Source organism: Antedon mediterranea, chromosome 7, assembly GCF_964355755.1.
Source record: "Antedon mediterranea chromosome 7, ecAntMedi1.1, whole genome shotgun sequence".
Taxonomy (NCBI): Eukaryota; Metazoa; Echinodermata; class Crinoidea; order Comatulida; family Antedonidae; genus Antedon; species Antedon mediterranea.
The window spans coordinates 26,098,710-26,117,448 of NC_092676.1; the positions used below are offsets into that span (position 1 = coordinate 26,098,710).

The 18,739-nt window shown below is 33.6% G+C and overlaps 1 protein-coding gene across 1 annotated transcript in view; it reads right to left on the minus strand.

The window, feature by feature from the left end:
- Positions 1–18,739, minus strand: part of LOC140055708 (uncharacterized) — a 58,372-nt gene that overhangs the window by 12,744 nt on the left and 26,889 nt on the right. Inside the window, exons 3-7 of the mRNA XM_072101081.1 lie at positions 14,622–14,812; positions 8,428–8,517; positions 2,464–2,611; positions 719–792; positions 53–264 (exon numbers count right to left, since the gene is read on the minus strand). Of these exons, the coding sequence (XP_071957182.1) occupies positions 53–264; positions 719–792; positions 2,464–2,611; positions 8,428–8,517; positions 14,622–14,812 (715 nt within the window). The remainder of the gene's footprint in view (positions 1–52; positions 265–718; positions 793–2,463; positions 2,612–8,427; positions 8,518–14,621; positions 14,813–18,739) is intronic.

Genomic DNA, 18,739 nt, shown 5'->3' on the forward strand with positions numbered 1-18,739 from the left:
AAGCGTAACTAATCTAATTTTAATTAGCATAAGATGAAACTTTTACACTTACATTTTATCGGTAGCTAAGGGCTTAAAGGACAGATCGTGCTTTGTACGGAATATCGTGTTCCTGATGTGGATTTCTACGATAGAGTACTGTTCAACAGGGCAGGCTAGGGCGAACAAGGCTAATTCCGGCGGGTCTTTGTCGATGGGGATTCCGTCCTTTCCGCGCACACGTTGTCCGTGAAGAGGTCGTAGCTTTCCCGAAAACTTGAGTTTCTAAATATAAAACCATAATATAATTAGCGTATTAATTTTGGCAACATGAATAAAAAATTGTTAGCAATTAATGTGTTATACATATTGAAATGATATTTTATATCACAAATTTATTTTATTTCAACATACAGTAAACAAGACTTTTATAAGGAATTGACATAATAAACATATTCTAATATATGGTAGAGCCCCAATTAATTTTTCCCCTGAATAGGAATATAGCCATAGTACAATTATACAAATGACTAAACAAAGATTTGAACCAATAACCCAGGATTTGACTTCTGATATATGGTAGATCCCCAATTAATGTTATACTTCTGTATTTCAAACGTTTCCCCTTAACAAAATAAAAGATACAATTATACAATGACTAAACAAAGATTTGAACCAAAAACCTAGGTTTTATAGACCACAATATGTGTACCAATTTCATCCACCGTTCACTTCTTACCAGAAAACCTGAAGACTCATCCAAGAGGCATCGAAAACGGCATTCAAAGTTCCGATTTACACTATCATTGTAATCTGGAAAAAGGGGAAAACGATGATATTAACAGAATATTAAATATGAATTATCGGTTTGTTAATTTTTTTCTATGTTAATCATGGTTTAATGAAGAATAACCAAATACAATGAACGAACATCTGTTAATGCACTATACCATATTAAGCACAGTGTATCACGTTTAATGCTTATCTTTCATGATTATCGTTTATCATTTCTGAAAGGGATGGTCGTTCTCTCACAACTAAACATAGATTATTATTGTATAATTTTTAGTATTACATGGTGTATAGATTTTACAATCTATATAGCACAAATGTAAATATATTGTAAAAACATCTGGTATGTTCAACTACTGTATGTTGTACATTATTAATATGTACAACATATAACATCTGTAGGCCTACATTAGAAACATATTATATATGCATAATGCGGATCATTATTATATAATTTTTAGTTCTAAAATGGCATTAATGTTATACTATCTATAGCATAAATGTAAATATAATGTAAAAACATCTGACAAGGTATGTTCAACTACTGTATGTTGTACAAATATGTACAAAATATAACATCTGTAGGCCTACATTAGAAACATATTCTATATGCATAATAAATGACTCAGAGAGTGGAGTACTGACTCATTATAAATGGGCTTAATGTCAACCACATATGTTATAAACATAATTGCAAATAATAGTTGGCAAGGAAATGTGTACATTAACGATTTGAGACACTGTGGACGATTAATGATGATGGGTGAGCACATTCGTAGGCATTTAGAGTGATGCTATTAAAATTAGAAATTAATAAATTTAATCTGTAATCATTTGCATTTTAGAAATACAATGTCTATGTATGATATAATATAATATGATGGACCCCACATTTTAAAGCTGAAGCTTCCAGTGGGGTAGCCCTTTTCTCATTTATTATGTATTTTAGAAAATATTTATCTTTACTTTGTTTTTATTTGAGAAATAAAATGTATTATTGATGATATTGATGATGTTCTTGTAATACCTTTAATACCTATATTGTAACAATTCAGCTTTTGCTGCAACTACAATTTTGTTTTAATAAATAAACCTTGAATAATAATAACAACCTGAGATTCCAAGCTTCTCATCAGTTACTACTACCTAAAAAAGTCAGGGTGATCAAAAATCAATTAGGTTCTGAATATCCAACTTAAAGGGCAAGTCCAGGTTTAACTTCTGTGCTCATAGCAATGTACATCTAAAAACTTAGAATTTCCCTTTAATGATTTTATACAAAATGACTTTTCTTATTTTTAAATAAAGTGTATTATAAAATCATTCAAGCATAATAGCCATTTATCTGTCAAAACAACAGTCACATGGTACTGTGATGTCACAAATTAAGAACTCTTCAGAAAAATGCTGGTGAAATGCCAAGTTCCAGGGTCCTACAAGTGGATTGGACGGAAGCCATGTACATCACCATAGTGTAGCATAAAATAAAATGTTTACTTCGGCTCTTTTTCTTTAGCTGTATCTACACTATCAAACTAGTTTGAAAAAACAAGCATGATGTGCCCAATTATGGTAGTGATATTCCCAAATATGGTAGTGATATGATGTCATCATGTCCATATATGGGAACATCACATTTTTTTGTCACATTAAGTTTTAAAACAGGTAACATTAGTATTCTTAAAAACTTACGCATGAGTGAGGCCGCCTGTAAATCCTGTGCCATGCAGTCAGACGACTCGGACATCGGAATTATAGGATCTGCGCTCATCTGCTGTCGGAAGTTCAAGCGGTCATCCTTATGAATCAACTCAAATACACATTGGTGCATAACATCAGCCTATGTAAAAAGCGCAATATTACATACATTATAATATATTAACAAACCTAAATATATTCTTGTCATTTGGTTGGACGATTGTGGGTCATACAGCATTACTATTAAACGACCGTGTGATAGTAGGCTTCCTTTTAACATTTTTTTAATGAAAAAAATCACTCACATTCACATAACGTATGTTTATTGTTTATTTATAGGATTGAAGCCGATTTTAAATTTACTATACTATTGCATTGGCATATATCATAGGCCTAGTCTTATGAGTGGTGGGAGTGCTATCACTTGTCTAAAACACGCCTAAAATCTCTCACAGTACACCACTTACAACCTACAAACTTCTACACACTAAGGTCGTGTTTATACAACACCCTAAATTTGAACACGGCTTAAATTTTTAGCGTGTTGTTCGGACCGAGGTCAACCCACCTTAACGTTTGCTGTTATACTAGAAATCACGATACCGTGTTGTACCGGAAGTTTCATCAACACGCAGTGCATGCTAGGATAAAAGGTCAAATCGTTGATCGCTTGAATTGAATTGTTGGCTGGGTTGTTGTCAACAAATCATCGTTGCCTCCTCGCTGTCCGATGTATTCGCGCGGTTTTTACCATTTTCATTATTGTATTCGTTCACGTTTGCATTGTTGTTTATTTTGTTCTCGGTTCATTTAAATTGATAAAAGTTATTTTAAGGGTTTCATTGTTTCATCTATACACTATGGAAGAAGATGTCATTTTTGCGATGTTATTTTTTATTCTGTTTGGAGTGGGAAAGGATAGTCTATAGAGGCCTACTACCACTACGAGTTGGCCCTACCAGGCTAGGCGTAAGACGTAGTAGGAGGATGATTGCTGGCAGCGAAGCAGCAATAAATGGGCCCAATCTTGTTAGACGTCGCATGACATGATTGATATTACGACCTGTTTTAACGAGAGGTCAAAATATACCCTGAGGACACTTCCAACACGGTAACGGCGACCGGGAATCCACCAAATTTTAGGATTCAGCCAAGTAGCCTTTTTTGCAATTAAAATCTCATTACACGGAATCTCTTTGTTGTTATACAACACACTTCTCGTAGGCGTGTAGAATATGCGTGTAATAGCGTGTTGTATAAACGCGCCCTTAGATACAAACAGCACACCTGTCACTAAATGTGTTTAGGAGTGCAATTTTTAAGGGCTGGTATTATCTACATATAAATTTACGTAAGGGCAAAATTCGGTAAATCGCGCCTTATTTCTAGAATTTTTACTCGATGGTATACAAAGTTGGTTCGTACTTTCGGTACTGATTTTAACCGCCTGATGTAACCCTGTTTACTAATTAAATTAAGTTAGATAATTAGTTATTGACGATTAAAACGAATTTAGGTTCAACGATTTGCCCCAAATAGGGGTGTTTTCCGATGGTGGTATACACTGTCTAATGGATGTCCATTTTGAAAAATACCCGCCACAAAAATGCGAGGAGGCTTCGCATTTTCCTATCTCCTCCTACGATAATTGTTTTTAATAGCTGAAAACCGGTTGAACAGCTCGAGTACAGTATCATAATGTTGAAGACAGGCCGATTTTCTTAAAAAATACTATTTTGATAGATTTAATATACGTTTATACAAATGTATTGATTTGCGATGAATGGAACATTCCAATCTCTGTGTCGTTCCACAAGTGTCTATTCCCTCAGGCGTCGTAAAGGCAAGTACTGTATACTCATAACAGAAATTCGATCCATTTTTTTTTCAATCTGTGCTGCAGAGGTTGGATATAGATTTTTTTTAACGGATAATGAGCTAGCGTTTCAGTCGCCGTATATTATGTACAAATCTTTATTATTGCAGTTAAACCACCCATGTGACATCATCACCCTTCCCTCACTGGCATGAGTAGCGTTGTAAAGCCAGTAGAGGAATAGGCCTACGGTGCATCACATGCCCTAAATGCAGAACAACTTTGGTGGGTAGGGTTAAGGAACCAACTTAAGTATGAATTGGCTCTAAGAAACAATTGAAAACCATTAGGCCTACTAATTAAGTTGAGTTAGATGATTTAATATTTATTGACGATTAAATCGAATTTATGATTTGCCACGAATAGGGGTGGTTTTCACAAATTGTTTTACATTATATAAACATATTATACACGTCGTAGTGATGTATCGTTACATGTACTATACTATTTCAATCGACTAGGACGGTTATAGTTTCAACAAAGTATTACATCGCAATGTTTTACTGTGTTTAGTGGTATATTATTTGTAAAACATGAAAACAATTAATATTTCGTTACTACATGGATAAAGAATATATTTAAAAAGTGTTCCTCTTTGCACCCATCCTCTTCCCCATCCCTCAACCCTAATGTTACATACAAAACACAAATTAAGTTTGTTTAAATTTGACTTAAACAATTGGTCTCATTTTGTGACAAGTTTCTCTTTCGGAAGTAATTCCCAGGGTGCTAATTTTAGTTCAGTACATAAATCACAGTGTCTATTTATTCGTTCCTGTAAACGACATGTATTATTTTCCTGCGGTACGTACATTTGAAATCGCCAGTTTTTTAACGTTGAAATTATTATGTATTCGAGAACCATCTGTGGGCACGACCTAGATGGTACGCGAGCGCGTACCATCTAGTTAGTTCAATTTTAACAAATATCAAGACGTTTGCGATAAGATAGCACAGTACATCATTTTTTTCCCCATTCATGTAGATAAAGCCCTTGAACAAATATAAAGTTGTGATTTAATTATTTACCATTATTATTTAATAATAATTCTTTAAAATTTTCAATTTGTTATAGCTAACTGTCTGTCAAGGCCAGAGATTGGATTGATTCATTTAGCATAAAATTAAGTAGTTTTGATGCTTGATAAATGATCAATAAGGTAATTTATAAAGACAAAGGAAATCATTAATTTCTGGTATAAGCTTCCTGGAAAGGTCAAAGCTTGACATTATTATAGTGAAATAGTTTAGACTAACTTAATTTATTACTACTGTGTATTTACATATACTGTACTATACTAGTTTCTATAGACTCATATGATAAGGCAAAGCAAAATCTAAATTTAAAATGAAAAAGAAAGGATTTTAGGTTCATGTCACTTGTCAGCACTTCATTTTAGAATGTTTAGGCCTAACTCCCTCTATTCCAAAATTCTAGATTCGCCACTGAGATTATAAGTTTCTTTTATTCATCCATAAGAAGATATAGTAACAAGAAATATTTCTTACAAAAAACGCTGCTCGCTTATTGACGTAACAGTTTTAAAGAAATATTTTTTATTTCAAATTTGTTTTTGAATGTGTCATTTTATTGTCACATAATAGTTATTTTACCTGAAAAAAATGCAAGAAATACTTCAATTGTCTGTCAGACAATGTGGTTTTTGAGTTATAATTAAACGTTTCTTTTCTCTTTCTATAATGTGAATTTTGTTACAGAAGTGAATAACTTTGATATGAAACAGACTCAATTTAGTTTATTTTATTGCTAAGGTCAACTCTGGGGGTCACTTCATCATGCCTTAGATACTTCAAGTGTGAAGTATCATATTACAAACAAAAACTTTCATGGACTGTTTTGATAATAATTCAATGATTATCTGACAGCGAAATACAGTATTATCATGGGACTCATAAATACCAGAAATGCAGCTGCTACCTATAAATTATAGTGGAGTTTCCATTTTAACAAAAATGTCAAAGTGTAGTACTATAACTGCTGCTTGATTTCATCTAATTAATGAGTCATCTCGTGTGACGTAGCGGGCTAGAGCAGCAGCGTGAAAAGCATCAAAAACATCAATATAACAGAGTGAAATATAGACAAGGAAGGAGAAAAAAAAAGCAACTACATGCCTATCGAGCTCAACTTCCATGAAGTTACTACTAGTTACTAGTTGAATGGTAAATAATTTACTGAAGGTAAAAATAGTTTCAACTGCATAATTTATCTAATTAATTATTTTCAGATACACATTCAGAAATAAAACAAAATCCAAAAAACACAATTTGAACTTTTTTGGAGAAACATGATAAACAATGTTTGCTGATGATGCAATGAACTGATGTAACTGACAAATGTAACAGAACTTGTCCCACAAAGCATCATCATGAATGTCACAATGTTTGTGGTGTGACTTGCAATTGTGACAGGCCAGCACCATCAAGTCTGAGCAGACCAGCGATGGGGTACATACTCAGCAGATGAACCAACAGCTGTGAGAACGCATTTGAAAAAAGAAATGGTGATGTATGGAAACATACCACTAGAAATCAACAAAGGAAAAACCAACCTGTTTGAATATGTTTATCAATGATATGGTATTGCCTAGTCATAGGTTAGGATGATGTAACAGAGATTTGCCAAGCCTCAAGCCAAACAAATGATGACAGGAGGAAGGGGTGCAATTGTGATGTCAATGCTTAAGCCTTGCAAAACAGCAGGCTTCTCTTGATAAGATGACAGAGGGGAGACAAGTGTGATGGGTTTGATAACATTAAACCTCCCGACTCACTGTTTAGACCCTTCCTAAAGTTTAAACAACCCCCACCTCCCCTCTCATTAAATTTGATTTTATTGAATGTGATACCATAAAGGAAGAACAAACACAAAGAACAAACATGCAATCATTTTTATGGGATTTATCCTAAGGGGCCGGCCGCCTAAAAGATGGTTAAAAGAGCAAAAAGATATAATATTATCCTACAATGGATGCAAAATCCTATAGAAGGGACAGGTGACTAAAGGAAAGGGTACACATTAATAACAGTCATGCAAAATTTAGTGAAAATGCCTAAATAGACAAACACAAACTATAGCAAGTAAAATACTCGATATTCAAACTTGTACTATTTACATTTGTATTGTTTACTAGCGTCGCATAAAGACAACAAAAATACAGGCTCGAAATGAACTTTGCATAGTGCATAATATGACTAAGGCATTAATGTTTTATTGCTTTATACTCCTGGCTAAGTAGACAAGATGGAATCATCATATGAACCACTACAACAACAGGTACCAGCTTAATAGAATACATGTCAGTTTAAAGCAGATTTAAAGAGCATATCTTAAACAGCAGGTAAAAGTACTTTAAACTAACATTTAACAAGAAACTTGTACTTGACATTACTCTTGTGTGGTTGAGTGGTTAAGGTCAATCTTATTGCGTGTGTTTGGGTTCGAGTTGAGCATTGGCAAGTGATCAACTCTGCCACAATATATTGTACAGAAAACTTAACTTTGTAATTAATTGTAATATTTTTGAGGTGAAAATGGTTAACCGTAGTTTTTAATATTATATAAAGTTATAAATTAATACTTGGTGTCGCATAAAAAATAATGATCATAATAAAAAAGTATAGTTAACTTTGATGAAATAATATTTTACCATTTACTTCTGCTTATGAGACAAGTGGGAATCAAAAACATAGTTTAAAGATGTACAAAATAAACAAAAATACGCAATTTTAATGTCACATATTTATCCACTTTTACCAAAAATTGGATTGAAAGTAATATTATTTACCTGAGAAAAAAAAAGCAAATAAATACCGTAGCCAAAAGTTTTTGATTGAATTTAACCATTTATTTTGTTAAAGTTAAAATACTATTTTCCTAATTTTTTCTCTGAAAGTAATAACCTTTTAGTATTAGTCTGAGTTTTCATGTTTTTGGGGGACAATACATCTTTAACTAGAGCACTTATCAAACTACTATATATAGGAGTGCATCATTGATTCATAACAACAATGTTTCTCATTGTAAATATAATTTATAATGCTTGCGAAATTGTACGTACATCTTGAAATCCCAGGTAATCCTGTATGGTACTTGATACATAGAAGATCTGGCCGTTCTGTTGAATGACTATCACAAACCCATTCAGAGCCTGCAATGAAACATAACAGTGCATTCATATACTTTAACTACTGTACAATATCTAAAGGCACTATAACTGCAATTGTTTTAAAATATTTTTTTGGCAATAGGTCCATATAGCATTTTTTTTACATAAAATGTAGTGTGAAAAAATGTAGACCCAGTATCTTTAAAATAAAACATGACCTGCATACAAAAATAATTGGTAAAAACTGACGAAAGTCGTTATTGATGTTGTGCCAGCATATTATCCCACAATGGGCTTACTATTGAATCACTAGCATATTATTACATAACTTCATCAGGAGTGACTCATTATAAAGAGACAGGTAGTATACAAGTTACAGACAAATGGATAAACATTGAATGTATAAAGATAATTTATTTGGACCCTTGGGACGATATTACACAGTTGTTTTATAAAATAGTTCATCTACTAAGGAAACACTATCACTATGTATTACTAATATAAAGATCAATATCTTTTAATATTAAAACCATTGAGTCTGTTCTCATTAGTAATTGGCAGGTTAATTCTGATATTGACCCAATCAAGGAAGTGAGAAATCATCCTCACTCATAAAATTAAACACAGTTTTATCCCTATCAAAGGTGTTTTAAATTATTGGCTATTAATTTAAATTTTGATGAATATGAATATGATTCAATAAAAATCAAATAAGAAATTGCAATGGAGTTGTGCCCTTTTAGTAGAAACTAGGCCATGTCAGTTGTTACGGCAACTCGTATCAATACTTCTAATCACTCAGGCAATTGGTTCACGGTGATTTCACCACAGGTGCGCCAGGCCCTCACTGTGCCTCCGCTAAAATAAGATCAACGTGACCCTGGACAGAGTAACTGGGTTGCAAGTTTCAAGGCCAAACAACCCTGGCAATGAAAATGACTGGTACAAGAAGTACATGGCTATGAATATGATGACAACTTTTGATAAATTACATTTACTGAATCAATTTATTATATCTTTTTATTAGCCAAAAATATGCAATATTCTTGATTCCTTTTGGGCAATAAAAAAAAATAGGACAAACGATTAAAAAATATAAAATCATCTGACTCTTATAGCCGATTCTTATTTACTTTAGCAATCCCTGACCAATTCATCTCTTTATTGGTTATCCGCAACGAAGTTGCAGGATAACCTCTTGTGATTGTACGAAATCATCATCATCATCATCATCATCATCATCAACTTTTTATTAGTTATCCGCACTCAGCGGATAACTCCTTGTAACTGTCCTGTTTCATCATCTTTTTTTTTTTTCTGTATTATTAGTTATCCGCTTAGTAGCGGATAACTCCTTGTAATCGTCCTGTTTCATCATCTTTTTTTTTTTTTTTTTTTTCTGTATTATACTTCTTTCCTTCTGTCATTTTTGTGCGTCGCGTTTCTCTAAAACGTGTAAACAGAACATATCGTAACTTTGTCAACATATCGACATTTACGTGAACTTGTGCACCTCCTATTTTTGAATGACGTCAGAGTTGCGCAACGTGACTTACGCGCGATTTTATGAATTTCAATGATTGATCATAGACTAAAAACGAAACATAATTTTGTTTTGACACTTTGTGAAAATTTAAGTCACATCAAGCGCAAACTTCCTATGGATTAAAAATAGCATGTTTCACAAAAAGTTACGCGCGCACGCGCGTTTAAAATTTTAGAGTGCGAAAAATCAACTTCTAATCAACTTTCTATGCGTTTCATGTCATTTTGAGCATGTCAAAAATTCCCACGCGCGCGAAACTTTTTACGCACGCGGTGCACACTTAGAGTTAAAAACATATTTTTTTCGCGTGATTCATGTTTTTTCAGCCTTTTATAGTAATGTTACCAACCTTTAAACAATTTCGACTTAAAATTACGTCATACGAGCACGTCGAATTAAATAATTTGCACGCGTTTCTGGTGAAAAAGTTCAAAAATTCGTCAAAATTATGCCTATTTTTAAACAGTCATAGATTCTAAACTACATGGAGAACTTTTTTTTAATTACATATTCTGGAAGTTGATGAGTTGTAGATATCGAATCATGCATTAATATGGCTAACCGGACATTGTGACGTCATCGTATGGCCACGTGAATATAAAATATAGGATTTTTGTCTCTTTCGTCATAGCTCATAACATTTAATAGAGCGCATCTCCACTTATTCGTAGTCGATTTTCACCCCGATTTTAATATATTCTAGGTCAATCAACTATCTTTTGCATGAATTAAACATTTTTTAATTTTTTTATCGTCATCATGCCTAAAAATTTAAATTACGTTGGTCATTAATTTCATCTTTACAGTAAATTTTAATCTGTTATAGCTCGTAAGAATAAAATGTGATAATCAGGATAAAAACGTTTTCAGGAAGCTATTGTATTGTAGATACAAAATCATGTGAAAATTGTGCCAATCGAATGTTGTGACGTCATCATATGGCCAGTTAAATACAAAAAGTCGTATTTTCATCTTTTGCGTTATATTTCATTACATTTAAAAGAGCGCGCATCAATATTTCACGTATTCAAATTTCTTCTACACGTTAATATGTTGTTGCTGAGAGAATTTCATTCTGAAATTTCTACTTTTGCATTTCATTTTGAAACCGTCAAGATGTTAAAAATTACAATAAAATACGGGTCCCGTAATTTCACCTATTTTACACTGTTTGTGATATGTATACAGATTGTACTGTGTATACTATATGACACAAAATAACAGAATTCAGAAATAACAACATATCATATTCTTCAGTTCAGGTCATAATGCCTTAATATTTCTCTGTGTGCAATATTCTAACGTATGACGTGCACGTGGCGTTTGTCGAGCGGATAACTAACTCGTCAAAGTGACGAGTTTCATGTCTAGTTCTTTCTTTCTGTCATTTTTGTGCAGAGCATATCTCAAAAACGTGTAAAGTTAACATTTCATAACTTTGTCAACATATGGGTATTCACCTGAAGTTGTGCTTTTCTATTTTTGAATGACGTCAGAATTGCACAACATGACTTACGCGCGTTTTAACGAATTTCGCGTATTTAACATACATCGAAAACCATATAACAATTTAAATTGAAACTTAACAAAAGTTTTAGTTATATCTTGCGGTAACTGACTTTGTAAAAAAAATGGCATGTTTTACACAAAGTTACGCGCGCACGCGCGTTTAAAATTTCAAAACGCGAAAATTCAATTTCTAATCAACTTTCTACGCGTTTCATGTCATTTTGACCAGGTAAAAAATTCCCACGCGTGCGCATTTTTTTACGCGCGCCGTGCGCACGTAGCGTTGAAAACAAATTTTTTCACGTGATTTATGTTTTTCCAGCCTTTTGTAGTAATTTTACCAACTTTTAAACGATTTAGACTTAAAATTACGTCATACGGGCACGTCGAATTGGATAATTTACGTGGGTTTTTGATGAAAAAGGTAAAAAATTCGTTAAAATTTGTCAAAATTATGCCTTTTTTTAAACAGTCGTAATTTCTAAACTGGACGGTCAACTTTTTGTGGATGACATATTCTTGAAGTTGATGAGGTGTAGATATCGGATCATGTAATAATATGGCTAACCGGACATTGTGACGTCATCGTATGGCCACGCGAATATAAAATATAGGATTTTTGTATCTTTCATCATAGCGCATGACATTTAATAGAGCGCATCTCCAATTATCTGTTTTCCATTTTTACCCCGATTTTTATATTATCTAGGTCAATCAACTATCTTTCGTATGAGTTAAAAATATTTTAATTTTTATGACGTCATCATGTCTAAAAATGTAAATAACGTGGGTCACTTATTTTCGTCTTTACAGTAAATTTCAATCTGTTATAGCTCGTCAGAATAAAACGTGATAATCATTATTAAAACGTTTTCTGGAAGCTATTGGATTGTAGATACGAATTTATGTAAACATTTTGCCAATCGGATGTTGTGACGTCATCATATGACCAGTTAAATAAAAAAAGTCGTATTTTCATCTTTTGCGTCATAATTCATCACATTTAAAAGAGCGCGCATCAATATTTTACGTATTTAAATTTCTTCTACACATTAATATTTTGTTGCCGAGATAATTTCCTTCCGAAATTGCTATCTTAGTATTTCATTTTGATACCGTCGCTATGTTAAAAATTGGATTAAATGGCGTGTCCAGTCATTTCACCTATTCTACACAGTATGTAATATGTATACAGATTATATTGTATATATAATATGACACAAAATAACAGAATTCAGCAATAACAACATATCATATTCTTCAGATCAGGTCATATTGCCACAATCTTTTTCTGTGTGCAATATTCTAACGTATGACGTCTACGTGACCTTTGTCGTGCGGATAACTAACTCGTCAAAGTGACGAGTTACATGTCTAGTTCTTCTTCTTTCTTTCTGTATGATTTTTGTGTAACGCTTTTCTCTAAAACTCGCAAACATAACATTTCGGTAACTATGTTAACATTTTGACATTTATGTAACGTCGTCAAGCGAAGCTTTTCATGATGTTTACAATTGCGCAACGTGACGTACGCGCGATTTAACGATTTTCTCGTATCTAACATATGTCGAAAACCAAATAACATTTTAAAGTGAAACTTTGCAAAAGTTTAATTTATATCATGCGCTAACTTTCTGTTGAAAAAAAATTGCGTGTTTTACACAAAGTTACGCGCGCACGCGTATTTAAAATTTCAAAATGCGCAAAATTAATTAATAATCAACTTTCTACGCGTTTTATGTCGTTTTAAGCATGTCAAAAATTCCCACGCGTGCGCACATTTTTACGTGTGCGGTGCGCACGTAGCATTGAAAACGTATTTTTTTCGCGTGATTTATGTTTTTCCAGCCTTTTCTAGCAATTTTACCAAATTTTAAACAATTTCGACTTAAAGATACGTCATACGAGCACGTCGAATTGGACAATTTGCGCGCGTTTTTTATGAAAAGGTTAAAAAATTCGTTTAAAATATGCCTTTTTTTAAACAGTCGTAATTTCTAAACTAGACGGTCAACTTTTTGTGGATGACATATTCTGGAAGTAGATGAGTTGTAGATATCGGATCAGCTATTAATATGGCTAACCGGACATTGTGACGTCATCGTATGGCCACGCGAATATAAAATTTAGGATTTTTGTATCTTTCGTCATAACTCATCACATTGAATAGAGCGCATCTCCACCTATTCGTTTTCCATTTTCACCCTGATTTTGATATTGTCTAGGTCAATCAACTATCTTTCGCATGAGTTAAAAATATTTTAATTTTTTTGACGTCATCATGCCTAAAAATTTAAATCACGTGTGGCATCAATTTCATCTTTACAGTAAATTTTAATCTGTTATAGCTCGTAAGAATAAAATGTGATAATCACGATTAAAACTTTTTCTGGAAGCTATTGGATTGTAGATACGAAATTATGTAAAAATGTTGCCAATCGGATGTTGTGACGTCATCATATGGCCAGTTAAATGAAAAAGGTCGTATTTTCATCTTTTGCGTCATAATTCATTACATTTAAAAGAGCGCGCATCAATATTTCACGTATTCAAATTTCTTCTACACGCTAATACGTTGTTGCTGAGATAATTTCCTTTCGGAATTGCTACCTTCGCGTTTTATTTTAAAACCGTCAACATGTTAAAAATTGCAATAAATAGCAGGTCCCGTAATTTCACCTATTCTACACTGTATGTCACTGTATGTGATATGGATACAGAATATACTGTGTATACTATATATGAATTTAAATAATAAAATTCAGCAATAACAACATATCATATTCTTCAGTTCAGATCATAATGCCAACGTGAACACTTCCTTTTGTCCTCAACCTATCCCCTTAATGTTAATGTTGCACCACTTGCGCGGCGGATAACCAAACTCGTCAAAGTGACGAGTTACATGTCTAGTATTTATTAAGGTTTGTTGGTCAAATAAAAAGCAATGATGATGGAAATTTAGATTGGTGGTTATTAAACATACTTTAGAAGTCATGATCCCTGGTTCAAATCCTGGTATGGGTCATGTTATAAATGCTGATACTTGATACCAAGAACTTTTCTTTTTAGACATTTTAGGGTATGTTACCTGAATCAACATCTGGCCCTCCTCATTGGACACTAAATCTATCCAGTCTTTTTCTTTATCATTTTGTTTGCATTCAATGTCAAACTGGTTAGGCTGCGTTTGTCCAGCAACTGGAAGTGATGCGGGAGCTGTCTCAATTGATTGACGCGAGATGTCAGCCAATGATGGCAGCATACTCTTGTTTGGAATAGCTGTTGAGAAATTTAAAATAAATAAATATTGTTTTAATTACAAGAAAAAAACAACAAATCTTTTGTGATATGTTTTTATAGTGCATGAGCCTGAATATAGACTTGTACTGGTTCTTATACAGAAAAAAAAATCTAATAAAACATATTGAAATTATAAAATCTAAAGAATGACTACTAGCAAAAATGCAATTATACAGTGTAGTGTATGATGCAGTGGCATAACCCAGAACCCCAGAGCATTAAGGGCCCCTGAGCATAAGCAACCTCAATGCAACTACCCAGTGTTGACGGGCACCTGAGTGCGCCACTGGTATTGTGGCATCATCATTTAAAGTATCCAGCCAGGCTTCATTACAAAATGATGAATTAAAAATGTATTTATATCTTTAATTAAACTTGTTTGTTCCTATGTGCTGCAATAGCTTTTGTCAAAGGTATTCTGAAATTTGTTCATATGACAGTAAACAGTCACCTACATACTAAAAACCATATCAATAATATTAAAATATACCCTCCAGGATAATGGTCGTCTAGTCTACAATAACAATCAACAAATTATATCATTGTTAATTAAACACCAACACTAATTTATAAGCGTGCAATATTTTAATAATTTATTTATAAGTTTGTTAACCCAGGTGCCTATATTGCTCATCCAGGGTTGTTTCATTTCTCAAGGCCATTTTTGATTATGTGTTTCACACTCTTAAATGCTGCTGGGTTCTGGTGTATCAGCTGAGGATTGAAAAGCACGCAGAGAACAGATCTGTTTACAGTAGGCTATTACTAGATTATTTTCACCAATTTGAAAGGTGAACTTGGCAACCATCAATGTTTTAATATTAGCGTTATGTGGTAGATTCTTGTTGGGGATTTTTTTTTTTGTAAAAAAAATGAGGTGTGGTTTTCTAGTAGGCCTATGTATTGCAAAACTTTTTATTTCAGCTGGATCCTGGTCTCGCATGTATGATATATAATAGGCCTTAAGAATATTTGGTTTTGGTATCATTACCATATATCTCATGGAATCATATTCATTAATGGGAAAAATCGGCATTCGAATGTAAATATACACACAATCAACACAATTTAAAATGAAGTTTCTTCCAAATAGCTACATTCATTTTAAATCAAATTAACCTGTTATAAATCGAATACAGTTAAACTATTACCTATTACTATTGGATGAGCTGTACATATGGTAGTCAGTTCAGTAGTCTTATTGTGTTATATTTAGGTCAAGTATCTCATACATTGTTTATAGTAGTAATGAACAAAAATCATTGACATTATTTCTTGAATACCACGAAACAATCAGCATAATCAATGATCTAAAGACAATAGTGTCTTGCCATTGTTTTCTGATATTTGCCATAAATCCAGACAATACAGTATAAATCACAAATTGTAAAGTGTAAAATCCGACAGAAAAATATCTAACAATATGGAAACCACAACAAAGACAAGACCTTGTATTCGGCAGTGAACGTCAAACTAGAAATAAAACAATTTTTCATGTCATTAAAGGCCAGATTCTATTATATTATATTTCGTTTTGACAGATTAATAAAAAAACATTGTTGATATGACATGCATAAAATACAGATTTCCTTGCAAAACTGATTCTCTAACAGTTTTATTATTGTTAGTAGCAACCTGGCTTTAATGGTTAGAAACAGGCCTTGAACAACTTTAATGTGTTTTTGTGCTATCCAATCACATGTGTCTTCATGTTTTTGTATTGATCATCTTGGGGAAATGGTACAAAAAAGGAGAGTGGTGATGAAACAAAGAAATAACGCAGCAAAGTTATTTATAGAATGAAGTAACGTCAAGAAGGAAACCAAACTAAAAAGAAACCTGACAAGCTTTCCCTTTCAGATACCACAATTGAAAACCTTCGAAAACCTCTTGAGAAATCTGCCGAAGAAGATGGCTACATGCCAACAATCTGGGCAATCAAAGTGCACAGTAATGATAAAAGAAAGAGGAGATATGCAAGTGTTTTTCCAGGCCTATCCACAAAATGCCCTCTGTGTTACTAACTGGGCCAAAGCTGTCATTTGTCAGCAATTTATTTGCGAGGCAGAGTAACAGGCTGGCGCCTCCCGCTAGCCCTACTGTCTGCCATTCACTGTACATTTAACAGGAACATATCCTGTTCCTATCTAATTTCCAGAAAGTACTGGTGACAAGAATGGTGTAATGTTTAACATTGAACAGCAGGGGCATGTATACATAAACATGGCCGATGCGTTTCACTTAGGGCAAAAGGTGTCTTTTTTCCCTACTCTCGATTTAAAAATATTTCACCACTTGCTTTTCTTTGTTGTTTGGGTAAAAATTTGAATAAATGTGTTGTTATTCTAGGATATATTTAAATTATAATATTATAAAGACTAAATATCCAGTGGTCAAATAGTAGTATACTGTACACATCAAGATTTAGAACAGTGTGTGTTTTAATACGGAAACTTCGCTCTCTGAATTCTCTCATCTATCATTTTAAACATTGTGTAATTTCCATTGCTGGACATTTTTATAGTTCATCACTTTCTGTTAAAACAAATCTCAAAATATAAATGTTTAATGTTGATAGACAGAAAAAAAAACCCACAGACACATGATAAGGAACAGGTCAAATAAATCACCATGTGACAGGAACAATATAAGAATATGAATTTGATATAACTGACAGATTTTGACCACATGAAATTGGGGCCTGTTGACACTAATACAAATGGTACGATCATAGGTCTAAGGGCCCTGGGTGAGAACCCTCAGTGGCCCTCAAATGCTGAAGACCTTCAACGTTTTTGGCCTTTTTTGACATATTTTAATGCCTGTTCTGTAAACTCCGGGGCCCCTGGGTTTAGCCAGTGAGTGCTCATAACCACTGGGTACGATACGCGACTGGGTACGATACGCGACTGGGTACGATACGCGACTGGGTACGATACGCGACTGGGTACGATACGCGCGACTGGGTACGATACGCGCGACTGGGTACGATACGCGCGACTGGGTACGATACGCGCGACTGGGTACGATACGCGACTGGGTACGATACGCGACTGGGTACGATACGCGACTGGGTACGATACGCGACTGGGTACGATACGCGACTGAGTACGATACTCAACTTTAAAAACATTTAGGTTCTCAAAGATGGCATAACAAAAAAAAATCTATTTTACTCTTCTTTTTCTGCGTGGGTAATATATGTATTCATCGATTGTTTATTGTGAAATCATTGCTTTTAAGGTTCTGTTCACACTCGCCACGGTTAGCTATTATCGCAATATTCATGCAATATTCAGCTGCCCATTCAGAAGACCATTCACGATTTAGATGACCTGTAATTCTTGACTCTGAAAGAAATTACAGAAGTTTGGATATATATAAATCGCTAACATTCCTTATCTTGATAACCCTGTTGAAATGTTGGCATTAAAATGTCTATCCTTATTGGTCTAGCAGGATAGACAAGGATTGCACTGACCAGATCATTGAGCATTCACAACAGCGATCGGTTAAGCCCAATTTAGACAGACGAGTGGTAACGGTAAGCGTAACTTGTCCCATGCAGAATCTGTATCTTTCCCGAGAGGAAACCGTCCGTCCGCGTTGTATGTAAATGGTCATAAGGAATAACATAGATTCTATATTTTTATTACTATTACCATTCACTGTGTGAATTGACTTTTATTCTATGGATGGATGGATGTCCAGTTGTGAAAACCAGAAACTCACAGTATTATGATTTATCATGAGGGAAATTACAAACATGATACTACTACAAACTACTTAAAGATTTTAATCTAAAACTTTAGTAAATATTAATTTTTAATTAATCAAACAAAAAATTGTTAACGCATGATTAAATAAATCAATTATTAATTCTTTTTGCAGCAGAAACAGAGATTG